The following is a 21,241-nucleotide window of genomic DNA, read 5'->3' as shown; positions in this document are numbered from 1 at the left end:
TAATAATTTTGTCAATATTTTCGCTATTTTATTGGTGCCATTTTCTTTTGACATATACAGAATTTATTATTCCCACTCATTTATATAATTTTTTTTTATAGTTAGAACTATCAGATCTAAATGATAGAATTATAGAGTTTGAGGGGCTTTCCAAGAGATCTAATAACGCCTTTTATTTCAGAAAGTAGGAACCTCAAGTTCAGAGGAGATCCTTGAATCAGTTCTGGCCACTGATGCTTATTAGAAGCAGGGACTGAACTAGACATGGTTTTCCTAAATTGAATTAAAAAGTGGAAAATTATTTATCAAAAATAATGTTTTTAATACAATAGACCAAGGAAACCATAAACTAGCAGCCAGCATTGGGGGACAGCAACATCAATTTGAGAACAGCAGTGTTTAAGTCCCAGAGTACCTCTAACTGTGGGAGGGTGACCACCACTTCTGGTTTTCCTTGGGCAGGGATTAATGATAGAAATTAAAGTCATTTTCACAACATTAGCAAAAGTCATGAATTACCTAGCAAAATTTTTAATAGTATATTTAGGACCTGCCTTTTAAAAAGGAGAAAAGAATATATGAGATACATGTAGAAGAGTTGAAATGGAGATACGGGAATGTGGAATTAATCAATAATTCTTCCTGGAATGAAAAGCTGACTTATGTGAAGAGATCAGTTTTTCTCAAATTTATTGGTAAATGCAATTTTAATTTGACAAAAAATATAGTTCCAAAGTTCAACAGGAAGACAGTTGTGAACAAACCAGCATGTCAGGGTATGGCAGCTTACTCTTGTGGTATAAATCAAAAGTGACTTGACACTGTAGAGAGGGGTGTATCAGGTGTTTGGGTTTGAAGTAAAGCTCTGAGTCTTGTTGCTGTGTGACTGTGGGCACTTTGCTTGGCACTCTAGGCCTCATTTCCTCAGCTGTATAAGGGAAATCATATTAAAACTAAAACCAGAAGCTTGGTGAAGGTTAAATGAATTAATATGTGTAAAGTGCTTAGTGTGGCACAGTTGTGATTCTCAATATGTGTTAGCTAATATTTTTATTATTAACATTAAAAAGCAAGAAGTTGGTGAAGCAATGGAAAGAGTAAAGGAATAAAAAATTATGGAAATGTCTCAAATCTTACTTTATTATGAAGAATGGATCATGAACCGATAATTATTCAACAAAAGGGAAAATTGGCTATTTGAAAAAACAGCTTATTCTAATTGTCACCTCATGCTATTAGAGGAAATAAATTCCACCTTGACTAATACCAAAATGTAAAATAAGGAAACAAAATCATCAGAGACTGTATTGATGGATGGTTTTCTAAGCATAAAATTATTTTAAGAAATCATAAAGAATAGGTTCAAAGGTTAAAATCAGAAGGTAAGCAACAAACTGGAAAAATAGTACTTACATTTCACAGGATTATATGAAAATTAGTATATGAGAAAAAGTTTCACTTCCTTAGCCATTAAGGAAATCTAAGTAATTAAAATATTGAAATATTCTTTTTACTTACAATTTAGCAAATGAAAATGTTAAGTATTTATGGGGCCAGGCCAGTGATGTAGAGGTTAAGTTTGCATGCTCCGCTTTGGTGGCCCAGGGTTCGCAGGTTCGGATCCCAGGCGTGGACCTATGCACTGCTCATCAAGCCATGCTGTGGGGGCATCCCACATACAAAATAGAGGAGGATGGGCATGGATGTCGGGTCAGGGCCAATCCTCCTCACCAGAAAAAAAAAAAAAATTAAGTGTTTATGAGAGTGAAGTAATACTGTTACACATATATTGTAAATTGACACAATTTCTGGAAAGTAATTTGGCAATAGATAAAGAACTTTTGAAATCATTCTTAACTGGGAATATGTACATATGTGTATGGATAAATGTTATCAGCTGTGTTTCTCTGGGTTTTAGAATAACCATTTTGTTTTTTTATAATATTTTCTAGTTTCAAATTTCCCATAAAAAATAGAAAAAATAAATAAAAAGTATTTTTAATAGGAATAAAACTTAACCAAGATTTTAAAGTTCACAGCCTCTGTTCCCTTTCCTCTTACTTTCCTGCATCGCCATCTGGTGTCCAAAATGTGGATAGCTTCTAATACCATAATTTGTGATTGTACAGCCTGATATGCAACATTGCATTGTTTATTTAATTTAGATAATTCATTTAAATTAATTATTTTATATAATATAAATTTTATTATACAAATTATTTATTATAGTTAAATTATGTAAAGAAGTTCACTCATGTTTTGTAATTTAAAAAAATACCCGTGTTCCCAAGCAAGCCAGTCTGGATTGGAGTTCTTGTTTTTGTTGATCATCTACACAGCTTGAGCTCACAATTTTTTACTATATTTTTTTACATGCAAAAAAGAGAGAAATCAGATTATTATGACATGTTCTAAAAAATAATTTAGGTATGGGACAATTTTTCAAAAACTAAGGAATTATAAATTATGTCCATTTTTTCCATCAAAGAAAGTTTTATGACTAAACAATGTACAGTGTACCCTAAAGCAAGTCTGCCTTTATAAGAGTTTAGAATGCATGAATGAGGTGAAGGGGTGGAAATTAAAGGCTTGCTGAGTGGTCAAAGATTAAAAGGGCCACTTCTCTTTCTCTGTAGTTCCAAGTGGAAGAATATCACCTCTGGGTTTCTTTTGTCTTTAATTCTTTTTTTTTTTTTTAAGCTTCAGTGCATGGTTGTGTGTCCTAGTTGTTAGTTTAGTTCTCTATGTGAGCCGCCGCCACAGTATGACAGCCAACAAAGGGGTGGTGTGGTTCTAGGACCAGGAAACGAACCCAGGCGGGGGCAGTGAGAGCACCAAATCTTAACCTCTAGACCACCAGGGCTGGCTCTGTCTTTAATTCTTAATGTTTCTAGGGTAAAACTACTTGAGCCCACCAACTTTTTCCAAGGGAGACTTGGTGCTTCATGAAGGAATATCACAGGTGCCATTCCTAGACCAGGTTCCTTTCCAGGAACTTGATGCTTCTTTGAATTACAGTGTCTACCAAGGCAGTGCCAACATTTCATCATTTGTATGCCATGTTAATCCGATAAGCAGCAGAGTCCCCTCTCTCAGAAATGTTTTGTGGAATGATTTTTTCTTCAGCAGAGGACATAAGAACAAAAATAGATACTGCCTTTACAAAACCAAGAGTTTGTTACCTCATTTGAGAAATTAACAATTGTTTTGGCCCTAAAATGTCCTTTAATTTGATGTGTGTACTTGACCATATTTAATAGGGGGGTTCTTTGGAAGCGTTGAAATTTATTGTTCATGGTTATCTCAGAGACTTTCAAACACTAAACTAATGTTTGAGGGACACTTGTATCATCGCGTTAGTGAACTTGATTTAAAGCTCACTAAAGCTGATATTGTTTATCTGAATCTTTCTCATGAATCTAGCAACCCATTCTGATTTCAGTATTGAGTATATTAATGTTTTTGCTAAAATAATTTTTAAAATGATAGAGTTGCAGTTGATTTAACATCTGCTATGTGCTAGACTCTATGCTAGGTGTTCTACATACATCTTCATTTGACTATTTTAATAAAAGTGTCTATTTGGACGGAATATTTATGTTTACAAATGTACAAGTTTAATGTATTGTGGAGCTAAAATACAATTCCTACATTTATAAGTCTCTAGCTCGATTATTCAACATTTTGCACTACCTTCGAAATTTTCTTCAGCTCCATACATTTCATTCAGTAAATATTTATAGCATACCTATTATATGCTAAGTACTGAGGATGCAATGGTGAAATGTCCATTTTCTTTGACTATATGGGCTTCTAATACAATAGAAGAATCTATCAAGATATACAAATAAATATGAAATTATAACTGTGATGTGTTCTATAAAAAAAGAAGGCTTAGGGGAGCTTATAATGGGGTGATGTGACCTAGTCAGGGAAGGTCATGAAAACCTTATATAAGGCAAGAATGTTAGGTGGGACAACCAGGTGAAGAGGAGAAGTGTTGTAGGCAGAAGGGACAGGATATGTGGAAGGGGAAAATGAAAGAATGTCCAGATACTGGAGTAGAGATACAAAGTCTGTCATGATTTCTACCCCAGATGCTTATGTTCACCCACACACCTTCCTGTTTCAGCATGCTAGCAGAGATTTTTCTCAGCACTTCTAATATGGGACCTACTTGGTTGAATCTTTTGGGATCAAGGAAGGAATCAAAATGATGTTAGTTTGGATTTTTTACTCTGTAGGGTAACTATACATTTTTTTTTTTTTTTTTTTTTAAAGATTTTATTTATTCATTTTTTTCCCCCCAAAGCCCCAGCAGATAGTTGTATGTCATAGGTTCACATCCTTCTAGTTGCTGTACGTGGGACTCGGCCTCGCGCTGGACGGAGAAGTGGTGCCTTGGGGCGCGCCTGGGATCCGAACCCGGGCCGCCAGCATCAGAGCGCGCGCACTTAACCGCTAAGCCACGGAGCCGGCCCATAACTATACATTTTTAAAAGAAGTATTTTCTTAATAGATAAAAGCAGTGCTCCTTAAATCTATTTTCACTCAACATATGCTATTTCAAAGCTTTATAATGCTATATTCTTAAACTTTTGCCCTAAAGTTTTTAATATATATGTGGTTTATATATTAAATATGTGGTTTATAAATTAAAAACTGGGCACGTGTTACCAAATACTGCAATTTCAGTTTGTGAAAATAAATCTGTTCTTTTTTTCTTATTTAAAAGCAGATGAGTCTAAGATGTCTGTGAAATATACACTTGTTTAATTTAGAACTTTCAAAATCTTTCATCCCTTTCCTGGAATAAAATTTGCTATAGGGATTTATACTTTGTAGTAAGTTATTACTTTCTCTACATTATTTATGAGGTTTATTATAATTGTAGTATTTCTGTTATACAACACTGAATCTGTATTTAGTGAATTGAATTTACATTTGATCAGTTTGTGTTCAAGTGACTTAATGAGATACTTCACTTTTCTGTGTTCAAAGCAGGTCAAGGCTAACTCAAAGCCTCAGGGCAATACATTATTCAGTGCTCATTTTCTGTATAACTTGTCATTTTATCATGATTCATGATTTAACTAAATCACTAATAACATTTCCTGTAACTATTTCTAATAATTCTCTAAAGTCAGACATTTTACTATCAACATATTGGCAAACTATGTTTTTTAAACTTTCTAACTTGGAAATTCTCACATTCTTTTGTTTTCAAAATGGAACATGTAGAATGAAATTGTGTCACACTATCAAAGAAGAGAAAAAAGAGGCAGTGGGATTTGGATCTGAAGATAATGTTTTCACCATTTGAATTTATAGAGAACAGTAAACAATTATATTGAAGCTTTGTTCTCATACATATGATGTACCTGAAAGTAGTGTTCAAAGTAAAAGTGAGAAAAAGCTCAAATATTTATCTGTGCGGGACGTTTTACTTCCTGTTTCATCTCCACTCTCTTCAAACCTTCCATCCCCACCCTTATTTTGTCCTGGTGACCTTGCCTCATTGTTCATAGGGAACAAAAGCCAGAGACGGTAACTGTCATCTTCTCAACACCAACTCTATGTACTCCCTGCATCCGGACCCAGCTTCCACTCTCCCTTCCTAGGACAATGAAGTCAATACATATTTTCTTAAAGAGTTGTTCCTCTACATGCCATCTGTATCCCATCATTCCCCACCTACACAAGAACTTTATTTTTCACCTCTATTCTATTTGCTGTATAGTTATCTTCCACTCTCCAACATCAATCCTCTCTTGCTTTACTGACCCTTCATTTTAAAAAAGCCTTTCCTTGACCTCAGGTCCACCCTGGCTGTTAGTGCCACTGAGTCGATTCCAACTCCTAGTGACCCTGTGTACAACAGAGGGGAACCCCCTCCATCTTTTTGCACCATCCTTTCACCTTCTGGCACTAGATCAGACAATGCTCTGCTGCTATTCATAGGGTTTTCATGGCAAATTTTTTTCGGAAGTGGGTGACCAGGTCCTTCTTCCTAGTCTGTCTTAGTCTGGAATCTCCACTGAAACCTGTCCACCATGGGTGACCCTGCTGGTATTTGAAATACTGGTGGCATAGCTTTCAGCATCACAGCAACACACAGCCACCACAGTATGACAACCAACAGATGGGCGGTGTGGTTCCCTGACGAGTAAACAAACCCAGGCCATGGGCGGTGAGAGCACTGACTCTTAACCACTACACCACCAGGGCTGTCAGACCCTTAGATACCACTCTCATTTTGTTCTCAGCTTCCCAGCCAAGGTGCTCTGAAGACGTGCCTCTGCACACGCTGCCACTTGCTGTTGTTCTTCAGTGCTTTCCGTTGGGCTCTGCCTGCACAGACACTGCCTATATAACATGCATGAGCCCAGTGGGCATGTTTAAGTCCTCATATTCTCTGTCTCTGAACTGTAATGTCTTCTTCTTGAGACATTTTTTTTCTCTCATCATCTAAGACAGTTCAGTCTCCTGATGTCTGTTCTGCCTCCATGGGAATTGAGTCCTATTCAGTTTTCTCAGGGACTCCTCTTCTACTTCACTTTAATTCGCATGGTTTTAAACCAAATTTCTATGCTGAAGCCTTCTATTTCTTTTTTATCTTTAACAAGACTTTTTTTGAGCCTCATGCTTTTAATGTTATGATTTCTTGACACCTCCATTTGAATATCTCACTTATATTGCAAACTCACCCTCACTTGAACTCTGTGCTTCTCTTCCCTGTTCCTCAAGCATCCCTGAACCTGTCGCTCCTCCAGTCCTCCAGCCATCCAGATGCCCATGGCAGAAACCTGGCAGTCATTCAACATACCACTTTCTTACTCCTCCACATACCCAATCCACCACGACGTCCTATTGATTATTCCTCCAAAATAGACTGTGAATCTCTTTTCTGACCATATCCATAAGTAACAAAGCCACTTGATACGTTCAGCTAGGTTACTGCAATGGCCTTCTAATTATTCTCCCTCCTTTAAGTTTTGCTCAACTTAAATCCATTTCCCAGACAGCAGCTAGGGTGATCCCTTAAAATTCTAGATTAAATTATTTCGCATTTGGCTGTGACTTTCCATTTGCCAGAGAAAAAAATCCCAATTCTGCAGCATTTCCATTAGACTCTGCATGATCTACCCCACACCTCCCTCTCTGAAGTCATTTTGTGTCATTTGTCCTCATATGTCACTAAGCTAAACTTGCCTTTATGTTTTCTAAAAGGCTTTTTTTTTTTCCCCACATCAGGGCCTTTTTACGTGTTGTTCTATTTGCCTGGAATGTTTTTGCTCCATAGTCTTCAATGAAACATTTCTCTGGAGTCACGGGGAATGCCATTTCTCAGGGGAATTTTCCCCCAACTGCTCACAGTCCAAATTAGAACCCACTCCCCTAATATTGTCTTCTAGAGCAAAATATTAAATTGCTTTACAGAATGAATCATAATTTATTGTAATATATTGAGAGGTGGTGCAGGAATAGTTAAAGTCCCAGACTCTTCTGCCACAGTGCTAGTCTGAATCCTGACTCTCCATCGCTTATTTGCTATGTGACTATGGACCAATTGTTTAACCTCTATATGCTTAAGTTTCCTTATGGATAATAATAATACTTATCTTGTAGGGCATTTGCAAAGAGGAAATGATGAATATCTGTAGAGTACGTAGTAAATGCAGCACATAGTAAACACCACATAAGTACTTACAAACATACCTATATATGTATGTGTGCACACGTGCATAATTTATGTCTGAAAGCACAAAACTATCACCTGCCACAATTCTTGACATGTAACAGGCTGCTAGTAAACATTTGGTTAACAAATTGATGAAATATGCAGTGCACCTTATAATTAAGTTTCAGTGGTTTTCAGAGAAAAAAGAATGATGCATTATATTTATAGGAATATATGTTCACTTATAAAATTTATATTTTGGCTTGTGATCTACCTATTAAAATCATTTAATTATATATTTTTGATCTGAGAATATCTTCAACATTTTGTCTGGCCAGCCCCCTACCTTCTGGCAAGTATGTTTTTATTATTATTCTCATTTTGCAGATGTGACGGTCTAGGCCCCAAGAGCCTGAGGGACTGATACAAATAGCAGAATTAATAAATGATAGGATGATCGCACTCATCCTAGTATCCTAGGTCTTATCGCAGTACTCCTATTGTTCTTATCTTTTTTGGAACTATCCAATGAACTATGTGAATACTTTTTATAGGCTTGGTGAAATTACTTGGTGATCATTCTTAAATTTTCAATTTGGGGCAAGTATTGTTGGAGTTTATGTTCTCTCCTCCTCTAGCTCTTTGTTGTTCAGGGCCTCATCACTTACTGCAATGACCATCTGCAGTGGTCTGCTTGCCCTTTGCCTTGCCTCCGTGATTCCACTGCATTCTGTGTGTAACCTCTAGACCGAGCGTTCTAAATGGCCACCAGTTGTTCTTGATTTTTTCAGATTGCTTTCGTGTTTTAACCCCCATAGAAAGACTCTACCATCAACTTGCAAAATTACTAAACCTCTGTTCCTTTAATTCAGTGTACTGTTTTTCCGTCTAGCTTTTCCTTATGAGAGGCAAGTAAAATGCTCAGTTTCTCCCTGTGTCCTGTGCAGGCGTCATCATATCATTTCTGGATTCTGAATATATTTCATTGTTTGTTGGGTGTTTTTGTTTTTGTTTTTTTGTCTAAACGCTCATAAAATTTGAAAGCTAGAAGGGACCTCACGTAACTCAAATCTCAAACTTATAATCAGGGAAACCAAGCTTCAGGAAGGTTAAGTGACAGGCCCAGGGTTACAGGATGAGTTGGGGGCTTAGAAGAAAGTCACTATTTGATCCTAGCGTACTTTTGTTACCAGTTGACTCACTTTTCTTTTTGAAAGAGAAAGCAATGCAATGGGATTGAGAAGTATAAAAAACAAATTCAACAAAAATTATGTGGCTGACTTTAATGTTCATTTATGTATTTACTTTTTTATCTTTTGCAGTTTAACAGCAATGCCCAGGATGTAAGCTGTTTTCAGCACCTTGTGCAGGCAAATGTAAGAAATAAGAAAGTGCTGAAAGATGCAGTGAATAATATCACAGCAAAAGGAATTACAGATTATAAGAAGGGCTTTAGTTTTGCTTTTGAACAGCTGCTTAATGTAAGTATCAATGCTATCCCCTTTTCTCTTTTATTATTGAATTGTAGTGTCTGATTTTCAGTATCTTGATAGTTACTGCTATCTAGGTATTAGATAACAGGGCTGTTTTTCATTTATTTAGAAAGCACATTTGTCTAGGCAGTAGAAATCTTGAACTATTTTTAATTTTAATCCAATATTCAAAAGGTATACAAAAATGTAGATTTTCTTTTCCTCTAGATCTTTTTTCCCATCATTTTTTCAAACTATGTTTGAAAAACATATTTGTAAGGGAATTATTTAATTGGATTTTGACAAGCACTTGAAACTTAGTTGGCATATTTAGAATATAATTTCCTTTTTCTTATCTCTAGTGCTATAGTATTTATCTGGAAACTTGTACTTTCAATGATCAAATGGTTGTTGGAAATATTTTAGACATCTAAGTTGTTCCTAAATGTACAGATAGGTCCAAATGGTAGACTTTAAGTAAGATAAGTCCCAGAGCAGGAATCCCTGCCTCAGTAAAGATTCCTCTGAATGAATCACACATCGTTAGCTATAGTTAGACTGTCAATCACCAGCATGCCTGCTGCTTGCTCCACATTATAGCACATACCTCACTGTAGACTGTATTTTCAAATGACCATGTCATATATTTCATTTTCAACTATTTGAAAGCAGGGGCCATCATTCGGTTTTGTATCTCTCATGAGGCAATATTATTGCAATAGTTGAGAGATGGACCTAACCTCTCTGTACCTTGGTTTAGTCACTTGTACGACGGGGGTCACCACAGCCCATACATCAGAGGGTTGTGGACAGGATTGTCCACAGAATCTGGCTCATAGTAAACTGCATGCAAGGGTAGGTTGTTGTGTTGGTGTTGGAGTCATGGTCATTATTAACATAATTAGTGACTACCACATGGCTGGTACAGAGTCACCTCATAATTCTACCATATTTGATAGAATTAATGTAAATAAGCTCTTACATGTGATCTTTTTTGCAAATCTGACTTTGTTGTTCCCTAAATGAATCTTCTAAACAGTTTTTGATATTTCTGATTGGTTGACTCATTCATTTGTTCATTCAGCCAATATTTATTGAGTGCCTCACAATTTCCTGTCACAGTGCTAGTGCTGGAATTACAGAAGTAAACAAGACTATCTGCTTCCAAGAAGGTCCAGCATAACACGCTAAATCATCATTCCTAGTACAATGTGTTAGTGCCATTACAGGGCATTCAGAGTGCATTTGCTGGAGCAGCACAGAGGAAGGACTCAACTTACCCAAAGGAGGTCAAGAAAGTGTGGCAATTTCTTGAAAACAGGATTTGGGGGAATGAGTAGAATCTAGGTAGGTAGATGAGAGAGGGAAAATTATTTAAGATAAAAAGAACAGCATGGACAAAGGCATAGAAGTATGCCAGACAACATGGCACATTGGAAGAACTGCAGGTGGTTTGGCATGGCTGGGACATAGCAATATAGGAACAGTGAGAGAAATGGAAAGGCCATGAGGTATCAGTTAATGAAGGGTTTGGGAGCAAACTAAAAGTTTATGGTATGAGAATGTTCTAAGTTAAGAAGCTTTTGTAGAAATTCTGGTGTTGGAATAGAAGTGAAGAGATGTTAAGGAGAGTGACATAATAACTGACTGGATGGGGTAGGAGGGATTGCTGAGTGGGGGAGCTGAAATACAGGTGGATGGTGGCACAGCAATCTAAATAGAGGGAATGTGAGGGTAGAAAGAGCTCGGTTTCAGTTATGTTGAGTTTGAGATGGTGATATTTATTAGATACTGTTAGATAAGCAAGTAAGGAGACAGAAAAGCAAAGAAATCTTGGGTAAAATGCATATGTTTATTAAATGACATATGTTCATTAATAAAAAAATACAAACTCAAAACTTTGAAATTCAAATCTAATTGAGCATTAGACTGAGATATATTCTTTCTGTAGTAAAGGAACATAATTTTTTAAAATAACAATTCTTTTTCTCTTGAGTCAATAATTGAGTTTTCTAGATCTGGGCATTTTAATTATTGTTCTTAGTTTTGTTAATTTGCCTCACTTCATTCCATCCTATTCAGGTTTCAGTTGTGAAATGATGAGGGACCTCAAGCGTAATGTACTATTTCAGAGGTAGTCTCATTAGAGGCCACATTAACTCCCAGATTCATTACTAGTTGCTGATAAAATATGATTTAACTCCTATTGGCCTGTCATACTGCCTTTACCACCATTGTAAATGATTTTTAATATGTTCTCAGTTATTCCTGGAGTAAGTTTCAATGTTCTGCTTTCCACATGTCCCTTATGTATAGCAATTCTTCATTTTAAAATAATTTTCCTAAATGTCACCGCCTGCCTTATTCAAAGTCGAAGCATTTTTTGTTATCTCTTTCAAACACTTCTAGTCTTCTTATTATCAAGCAATGCCATTCCCTGGTTTTTCTTTGTCCTTGCAAGGTTTACCTTTAAGATCACTGAAGCAAGTATCAAATGGAATTAGACATATCATTTATCCCACAGTAAATCTTAAAAAGTCTTCAGATAGCATTTCATAAAATATTACCAAATAGATTGAGATGCATTTTTCCAAAAATTTTTATTGAGTGCATATATCGTAGATGCTGCACTATGTACTGTCCTCACATGGATACAACAAAGCGGATTATGAAGTAATCTACTAAAGTAAATTACTCTATGAATTGTAATTTTATTGCAATTGTCAAGTTCTTTTCTGTACTTAATTCGTTAAAAGCCAGTAAAGTGTAATTGTTGTGACTGTGTGATTCTTTAGCTAATTGCAAATCCACTGGAAAGTTGCTGTAATATACTTTGCTCCACCACAAGTCCTGAGAAGGCTACTTCTAGGAAGAATTATGTTGAAAACAAAACATTCCTTTATTCCCACTTTTGTGTGTGTCTTAATATCTGTGTCTCCTGGAAAAGGTTATTATTATTTTATTTACACAAATATACAAATGATCAGCAAGACCCAGTGTGCCAACTTACATTGACATTCGCATTCAGTAATAATAATACCTCCACTGCTTCCAAAAACGAAACCAAATCCTGTTGTAAAAACTTAATCACTTTTACGAGATAGTCGTTTAGGTACATATTATTTTGTCTATTGTACACATGCAGATAATGAAGACAAATCATCAGAGAAATTGATTTTAGTTAAGGGATTTCAACACTTTTCACAAAAGTATTTTGCTGATAACATATGGAATATTTTGTATAGTCAAATTTTCAGATGGTTGTCCTCAAAGATAAGAACCATGCTTGAATGTGACAAATTATATTAGTCCATACTTGTGTTTTCACAATGCTTGGTTAGAAGCTTTAACTGCCAGTGTTCAAATGGCCTAGTCAATGGGGTAAGATAATGTAACGGGATCTTTTCATCAATAAAGCAAAACGTTGTCTTTATTAACTTTCAAAACAGGAAATGGGCTTTATTTTCTTTGAAAAATGAGATTGAGTACGGTCCTTCAGTAAGCTCAAACACTACAGAAGAACTAATGATTTTTTAAAAAATATTAGTCATATAAAGGCCAGGGCTGTGCTGTCCAATATGTGGCTGTTGAGCACTTGAAATGTGGCTGGTCTAAATTGAAATGTGTTGTAAGTAAAAAATACACACCGAAATTTGAAGAGTTACTGTGAAAGAAAAAATGTATATCATCTCAATAATTTTTATATGGGTTGCATGTTGAATGGATAATATTTTGGATGTCTGAGTTATCTAAAATTAATTTTAATAATATATTTTATTTCTTTTTACACTCTCTACTATGGCTATTAGAAAGTTTAAAATTACATATTAGGCTCACATATCTCCATGGAACAGCACTGAGCTAGAGAGTTGACATTTTCAAAGAAGTGGAGCTAATTAATTCATTAATTAGCATGATCTTTTATCTCAACACTTTTGCAAACACATTTCACAACAGTGGAAAGCTGAGATTATAATTTCAGACCTCATGAAGTCCACCTTTCTAAACTAATTGTTCATTTTAGTGGCCCTTTGGTACTAATCCATTGTTCTCCTATGTCCGATTCTTTTGGGACCTTAAAGTTTAAGAGAGGATTTACCATTGAGATTGAGTCTTTTAGGATCAGAATATGTGTGGCAAGTCAAGGGAGGTTAGGACGATTGGCATTTACAGAGATATGAAAGAGCTTTGGGTGTTAGGGATCAACGAGGAGTTTACAATTTCAGAAATGTAAAGTAAATAAAGTAGGATCAAGAGGGAAGGAAGAGAGGAAAAATGTTTGTAAATGGATTGAAAATATATGTGAAAAGGTGTGCACATGTTTTATTAATATTATTTCTTTGTTTCTCCTGTACATTATAGGGGTGTAAAATTGACAGAACAATTAATTTAAAACCCATTTATTAATCAACCACTGAGAGGTTACTATATGCTTGGCACTCTTCTAGGCAAGATAACAACACTGAACAAAAAGACCAAATTTCATGCCCTTATGGTGCTTCCATTCTCTTGGGGGAAGCCCGCAATAAACAAACAAATAAAATATATACTATATATAAGAGTGTAAAATGCTGTGAAGGAGAATACAGCATGGGAGGGAGAATGCAATTTAAAATGCAGTTGTCAGGAAAGTCCTCACTGACAAGGTGACATTTGATCAAAGACCTAAAAGAAGTGAGGCCTATGGATGTCTGAGGGGTGAGGTGAAGCCCTGTGTAGGCCTGGCCTGATCCAGGAACTGGTTTAGAATATACTTTTTGAACAGGTGTTTCACTTATTATTTGTAACTTATCCATGCTCTTTCCACATTGCTTTATATTCCCTACCTTTTATTATGAATGATATACTTTTCTTTCTTTCTTTCTTTTTTTTTTTTTTTTACAGTATAATGTTTCCAGAGCCAACTGCAATAAGATTATCATGTTGTTCACGGACGGAGGAGAAGAGAGAGCCCAGGAGATATTTGCCAAATACAACAAAGACAAAAAAGTGAGTGCAATTTTATAATATTTTAATTTTAATATTAATTTAGGTGGTCTTAAAAGAGATAGTGGGGGGACGGTAAAAGGGAAAATTCTTGGTTAAAAACACTAGTGTGCTGATTATAAAGTCATACAGCTCATGGATCATAAACCATGGCTGAATTAGAAAATCATTAAGTATTTTTTATGAGATTTGTAAGTACCATATGACTAAATTATTAATAAAATAATTTGAGCCTACAGAATTCTATTTGATTTTTATTCTTCGATTTAAGTTGTTCTAGGATAAATTTATATCATTTAATTATTAAAGATTATAGTAATATTCAAATTCCTAAATTCTCATAAAAAAGTCTCCACCGACATTATTTTGTGGATTTATAAATAAAGCAATTTACAACAGCAAAACTACATCGTCATTTGAAAATGATTCCTTTCAAGAAAAGATTGAAGGCAAATCCTTTTATAAGTATAACATTTTAAAAGTATGACATTTCAATAAGCAATGAAGAATGTGAAAATGAGTGTCTTGAGATTAGAAAATGATGGTTTTACTTCAGAGGAAAATGTTGTAGAGGAGCCTAACTATTTTGAAAGTTTACCTATGTAGCTGAACCTACTGGTAGTGTGGAGAATATCAACTTTAACAATTTTTTTTAGCAGTCCTACCGTCAGCTTATTTCAATTTTCTGACTTACTCTGCATTTTATAGAGAGCAATTTATAGAGAGACTCTCAAAGTGGTTTCCTAAAATGCTAAGAATTCAAAAAAAAGTAATGAAAAATTATAAGCTATTTCTTGTGTTTCAGAAATTACAAGAGAAATTATACGTTTATCCACAGGAAGACTCTGTAGGGTGAAATACCATTTGGCTTTGCTTTTAATTGGAATTTTCACCACTTAGAGAGATATGGCTCATCATTAGCTCTAATGGATTATTTTTATGCATCTGAGGAATTAACAAGAGAGAAAAATATGAATTAATATATTTAGATATATGTATATTTTTTTGGGCAGGCAAAATATTGTGAATAATGGGATACGATATTGCTGAAAATTTTGGAAACACTTTAAAACATGCTTAGGTGCTTTTAGCCAGTATGCTATTTGAAAATGATCAAAAAATTAAAAACATATACATGCATATAACTTCAGATTAATCACAAATCTTTTTTATACTGAACTCTTTGAATACTGCATATGCTATAAGCATAATGTCATATAATGTAATTTTGATACAAGGGTTAAGTTTTTTTCCAACACCTAGTGATTTTAATGGTATAGAAGAGCCATTCCTTTTGAAAAAGTTGATAAATGGACTGAACTTGTTAAAGATTGTGAATATCTTCAAATGATAACCTTATTTTATGAATATTTCTTTCAAAGAAATTGTCAGAATTAAAAGTAACGAGAAGATGAAGATGCATAAGATATAATGTACTTTACTTACTTTATTTAGTAACTTCTACTCATCGTTCAAAATTCAGTGCAGTCATCACCAGGAGGATGTCTCTGACACTCCCTTCCCCCTTCAGGCTTGTTCAGATGCTTGTGCTCTGACCCCATAGCCCAGTGTATGGAGTCCTACATGTCCCTCACACTGTCCCCTCTCCGGATTACAAGGTCCTACAAGACTGGGCTTGTGTCTTGTTTAACTTTGAACTCTAGGCATCCAGCAGAGAGTACAGTTTCAAAGATAATTGTCATTATACAACAGTAAATAAATTGAGACCAACAAAAGTTGGAAGCATGATTTCTGTTATTGGAAAAATTCATAATTATAGAACATAACTTGGGTCAAGGAATATTCTGCTTATTTAAATATTCTGAATCATTTAACATTACCACATTTTGAAGAACTGAAATATAACAAAATTTAACCCAAAATTCAACTGTATGAATATAATAAAATGTTTATCTCAAAATTCTACTAATTAATCTTACTCTGATAATTTGGAAGAGACTTTTTAGCGTCTTATACTTAGTCCTAATTTTAAGCATACTTTATTATTTTATGATAGGAGTACATAAATGCAAACCCCGCTACTTGAATCATTTTTTTAAGAGGTATAAGTTTAGATAAATCATCTTTTATTGTGATATCTAAACCAACCACCAGAAATCTAGTTCACCTCAAAGATATTCAAAAATATCTTTGAAGAAGAAATTTTTCTTCAAAAAGAAAGAGTTTCTTAAACAAATATGGCAATGAATTTTATGTTCTATATCAGAATTTCTGCCTAGGATAGAACTTGATTTTAGGGAGTATGCAAATATTTTTAAACAAATTTAAATAAAGGAATATAAATGTATAAAAAGAGAAGTAATTTTCATCTAAACTTCTAAATTTTTTTTTTTCCTCTTCCAAAACTCAGTTAGCATCCAGGATTAACACAGTAATATGTCTTGGAAGGCATATCATAGGGTTTTGTTTCCTTTTTTAAAAAAATGGCTGGCCCCGTGGCTTAGCAGTTAAGTGCGCGCGCTCCGCTACTGGCAGCCCGGGTTCGGATCCCGGGCGTGCACCGACGCACCGCTTCTCCAGCCATGCTGAGGCCACGTCCCACATACAGCAACTAGAAGGATGTGCAACTGTGACATACAAGTATCTACTGGGGCTTTGGGGGAGAAAAAAAAAAGGAGGAGGATTGGCAATAGATGTTAGCTCAGAGCCGGTCTTCCTCAGCAAAAAGAGGAGGATTAGCATGGATGTTAGCTCAGGGCTGATCTTCCTCACAAAAAAAAAAAGATACAAAACCCTTGCTAAAAAAAAAAAAAACAAGAGTTTTTATATCATAAGGAAAGCAATTATATTCTACCCTCTATTTTCATAAATTGTTCAGTTGATTGAATAAAGGAAGAATTTACTATTTTGAAGACATTTTTCTATGTATGCATCCTTAAAATATCCAATATAAATATTATTATCTTGAAACACTGCTTCTCATCCCCTTCACCTTTTACAAGAACTCAACTTTTTAAACAAAGGCATTTTGTGACATACTAAACCACATAATAAATGATTCGTGTCACATTTACATTTGTAAAACTAATGAATCTAGTCGTAACAATCCTGCTGTTTGTCTATTAATGTATTGACTGCTGTGATTTAAGGACACTCACTTTTCTTAAGGGCACAGACCCTTTGTTAATGCCAAAGCAACTTTGAAAATTAAGTAGTTAGTGCTTAGGTTCTGTGATTTTTAGATGAATGTTCTTTTTTGTGTGTGTGAGGACATCAACCCTGTGCTAACATCTGCCAATCCTCCTCTTTTTTTGCTGAGAAAGACTGGCCCTGGGCTAACCTCCATGCCCATCTTCCTCCACTTTATATGGGATGCGGCCACAGCATGGCTTGCCAAGCGGTGCATCGGTGCGTGCCCGGGATCTGAACCGGTGAACCCCGGGCAACCGCAGTGGAGTGCGCGCACTTAACCGCTTGCACCACCGGGCCGGCCCCCTAAATAAATGTTATTTTTATCTAACATAAATATTAAGATATTCTTGGAATTAGATACTTTGTTGTCTCTGTGATTCTAATTTCAGTGGCTGTTGCAAAGTTCTGTGACACAAAGTTATATATATATATATACACCTACATACAAAGTTATATCCACACCTATTTATATCTATTTTAGATGGACACCCCCTCTGTCCATTGTATCTTCAGGAACAAGGGACCCTGTGTGTAACTTGGGCATGAGCTCTCTTATATAAAGTGGTATGAGTAAAAGCCAACAGGTGGTTGAGAAGTAAATAAGGAATGAGGAAGTAGAAATATGAATATAAACTATTTTTTTCTAGAATCTTTGCAAATTTGCTAAGAACTATTGGAAAAAAATAAGACAGTCAACTCCGAGTCAAGTGTGTATACGTACACATACACTCCCCCCATATATATATATTTTTTACGATGAAAGAACTAATTCATTATTTTATGTTATAGGTTAGTGAAGGGATACACAGACAGAGAAAGCTTCCAGATACAAAACAGAGAAAGAATAATTGATGGGAATCTTTGAAAGAGGAGGGATTGAGAGATACAGATCATAGATTTCTGAATTGGACAAGTAGGAATTATATTTCTGGAAACATTGCTGTACTACATGTCATATGTACTCTACTTTCAAATTCCGTGGCTTCCCTCATCTTCTAATGTGGGAAAACTTTGTTAAACAAACAAAATATTCATCCCTTGGTATTTCACGTTCTGTATCCACTAACAGTGAAAATAGATGATGGCAGACAACCTCTTTTAATTCAGTTACATTTTCTAGTGTGTTGATATTTTGTCAAGACAACATATACATAGCTAATTGTTTATGTTAAGGGCATATTTGTGCATAGAGAGTGTATACGTACATACTAAAAATAGTCTGTATATGTATAAAAGGGATTTTTTCACCATCTTCAAATATGACTTCAAATGCTTGTGGGTGAATTGAGGAATTATTTCTAACTTCCCCTCCTTATTCAGAATTCCCTACCTTACACTCATCCACCTTCTCTGAGAGATTTGCAGCCCACAGACACTAATATGAAAGACAATTGTCTATCCTAGTCATCTAAAGATGTGTATGACAGACTAATTCCATACCTGCAAAATTAATATTCATTACATAATTTATCAACTCTGAATTTCACTAGCCACATTATCTTTCAAATGGCCAATGTATAAAAATGAAATTTGATAGATTTAGTAAAATATAAACTTTCGATACTCTTAAAAATTCTTTGATTATAATTTTATTTTAAAACATGGTCTTTTAAAAATATCATAATACCATAAAAATATCAAAAGCACAAAGTCATAAAGAAAGTTTGATGAGCTTTGAAAGACAAAAAATCTGAAAACTACTCTTTGAATCCTTCTTTTTTCCCAAGCCTCTTGCTTAGTATTAATGTGGCTGTTGAATGCTTCATTTACACTCATTTTTCATCCAGATGACATCAGAAATCCTTCAGAGCAACCCAGGTAGATGTGATGAGGTACATCCAGAGAGCTGATGAATGAGGCTTCAGATATACAGCACAATTTAATGAGGCCAAAAGGTTTGAGAATCAGAACAAAATATTTGGTTCTTTTGTGAAATATATTACTCTTGAGAATTAATCTACCTGATTATGGATAGATACAGCTTTAAAACTGAATCCATGTTACTCTTTTCACACAGCTGTTCCAAATTAAAATGCATTCACTTTCTAATCTTTACCTGCAGCAATGCCATTCCTTAGGGCTCACCCATGTGTATGAGACTTCCTTAAAAATGGTGCCAAAACTAAAATGAACTATATCATGGAATCCAAACAAATGAATAAAGGAAAGTAAAACCAGACGCAGAGTTGAAAGATAATTCCCAGGCCTAGCAAACTTAAAGATATTTGATTTTCTGTAGGAGAGCAAAGGTTTTGGTTAGCAATATACACTTAAGGTTGTCTAGCCAGCTAGAAAATAGTTCTCTGATTCTTAGCTTAATTCCCAGAATGAATGAAAAAATGAAAAGGCATTCAAAATTAATAAAATGAAAATTTCAAAATAACTAGTAAATTGAATGAGAAAAATAAATGGAAAAAAAGCATATGATAGATGTGGAATAAATTTCAAAATAAAGAATGCATAGCTAAAATTATAATCATCTGATAATAGATGCATTATTTTTTTAAAAATTCTTTAAAAAATGATTGACAAAGTGCTATTTTTCTGTCAGATCGAAAATAGAGAGAAATAATGTATAGCCTACAAAAATCTGAAGCAAGTCACAAATGACTGAATATGTGTATGTTTTTTACAGTAAGAGTGAAAATTGTCAATTAATTTTTCAACAGATGGTAGGGAAAATAATTCATGGAAAATAATTCATCGCCTTCTCCACTGTCTCTGCCTGGCTTCTCCATCAGGCAAAAATGAAACCTTTGGAAGGAATGTTCAAATGTATGATAATGAAAGGCATTCAGACTTGTAAAATATGTAATACTGTTTGACAAATGCACTGCTTCCAAAAAGTTTCATTTCAGATATTTTGTCACTTTCAACAGTTACCAAAGTATTTTCAGCTTTAAAATAGGAATTATAGCTTCATTTATAAAAATGAAATATATTATTTATGCTGGAGTTACTGTATAGCTGTCTATACTGTATAACTACAATGTAATATTGGCTCTCAATAGAGAGGTCATCAGCTTAAAAGGCATGTTGTGTGTGTGTGGGGGGTGTGTGTGTGTGTGTGTGTGTGTCTCTGACAGATTTATTTACATTTGTTTCTCTTTGAATAAAATTAATTTTGACAATTCATTCCCTAAACTAAGGAAAATCTTATCAGATTATCAGCTACCTTTTCTTCAGGTTTGAGCAATATTACCTCCATGCATTTTACAGAGTCTTTAATATCTAAAACAAATCTAATGAAAAATGAGATTAAATATCACATTAAGCACAGAAGATACAATGTGACATAAACCTTAGAGTGCAGAAAATGCACTTGAAATAATTTCTAGGTAGAATTGTACAACCCAGAATTAGGATTACCCGTTGTTTGTGTTAAAATGATATACCAGAAAAGGCACTTCGTTCTGCTTTTTCTGTGGCTGCCATCTTCTCCGATTAAGAACTCTGCTCACAGTGTGTCTCTGTAGAGGAGTCTTCCCGCTCAGTCCTTCTAGGGCAGTTCTCTTTCCCCAGACACTGCCTTTGTCATTCTCTATTTCAGTACCCTCTGCTCTTTGTTTTCTTTCTTCCAGATTACCATTTTTTATTATTTTATTTATGTATTTGTTCTCTTTTTATTTTGAATTCCCCTCTGTTATAAGATCCATGAGAAGGGGTTGCCTTAGTTTGTAAACCCGCCATTGAATCCTTAGAGGCTGACACATGGCTTGAAGCACAGTAGTTATTAATATTTACTGATAGTTTGGACATATCAGTAAATATGCAACAAATATGCTTCTAAGGTAAACTATAAGAAATTCATAAATTCAAAAAAATCCTCAGTAGCTTTGTTCTTCTTTTAAAACAAAATCATTTAAAACAATAATTTTGCCTGTGTAATTGGAATGTGGAGTAAAATTGATGTTCCACTCTTGCGTATGTCATCTTGCAAGTAGAGAGG

At 34.8% G+C, this 21,241-nt stretch overlaps 1 protein-coding gene across 6 annotated transcripts in view; it reads left to right on the top strand.

Annotated features, from left to right (window-relative positions):
* The window catches only part of CACNA2D1 (calcium voltage-gated channel auxiliary subunit alpha2delta 1), a 504,823-nt gene that overhangs the window by 408,037 nt on the left and 75,545 nt on the right, over positions 1-21,241 (top strand). For all 6 annotated transcript variants that reach the window (XM_087445189.1, XM_014788140.2, XM_014788141.2 and 3 more), the window contains 2 exons: positions 9,004-9,162; positions 14,038-14,142. In XM_087445189.1, coding sequence (XP_087301315.1) covers positions 9,004-9,162; positions 14,038-14,142 — 264 coding nt within the window. The remainder of the gene's footprint in view (positions 1-9,003; positions 9,163-14,037; positions 14,143-21,241) is intronic.

Source organism: Ceratotherium simum, chromosome 1, assembly GCF_057802395.1.
Source record: "Ceratotherium simum simum isolate JZ-2026a chromosome 1, ASM5780239v1, whole genome shotgun sequence".
Lineage (NCBI taxonomy): Eukaryota > Metazoa > Chordata > Mammalia > Perissodactyla > Rhinocerotidae > Ceratotherium > Ceratotherium simum.
The sequence above is the reverse complement of the archived record's forward strand: the minus strand, read 5'-3'. Positions and strand labels throughout refer to the sequence as shown.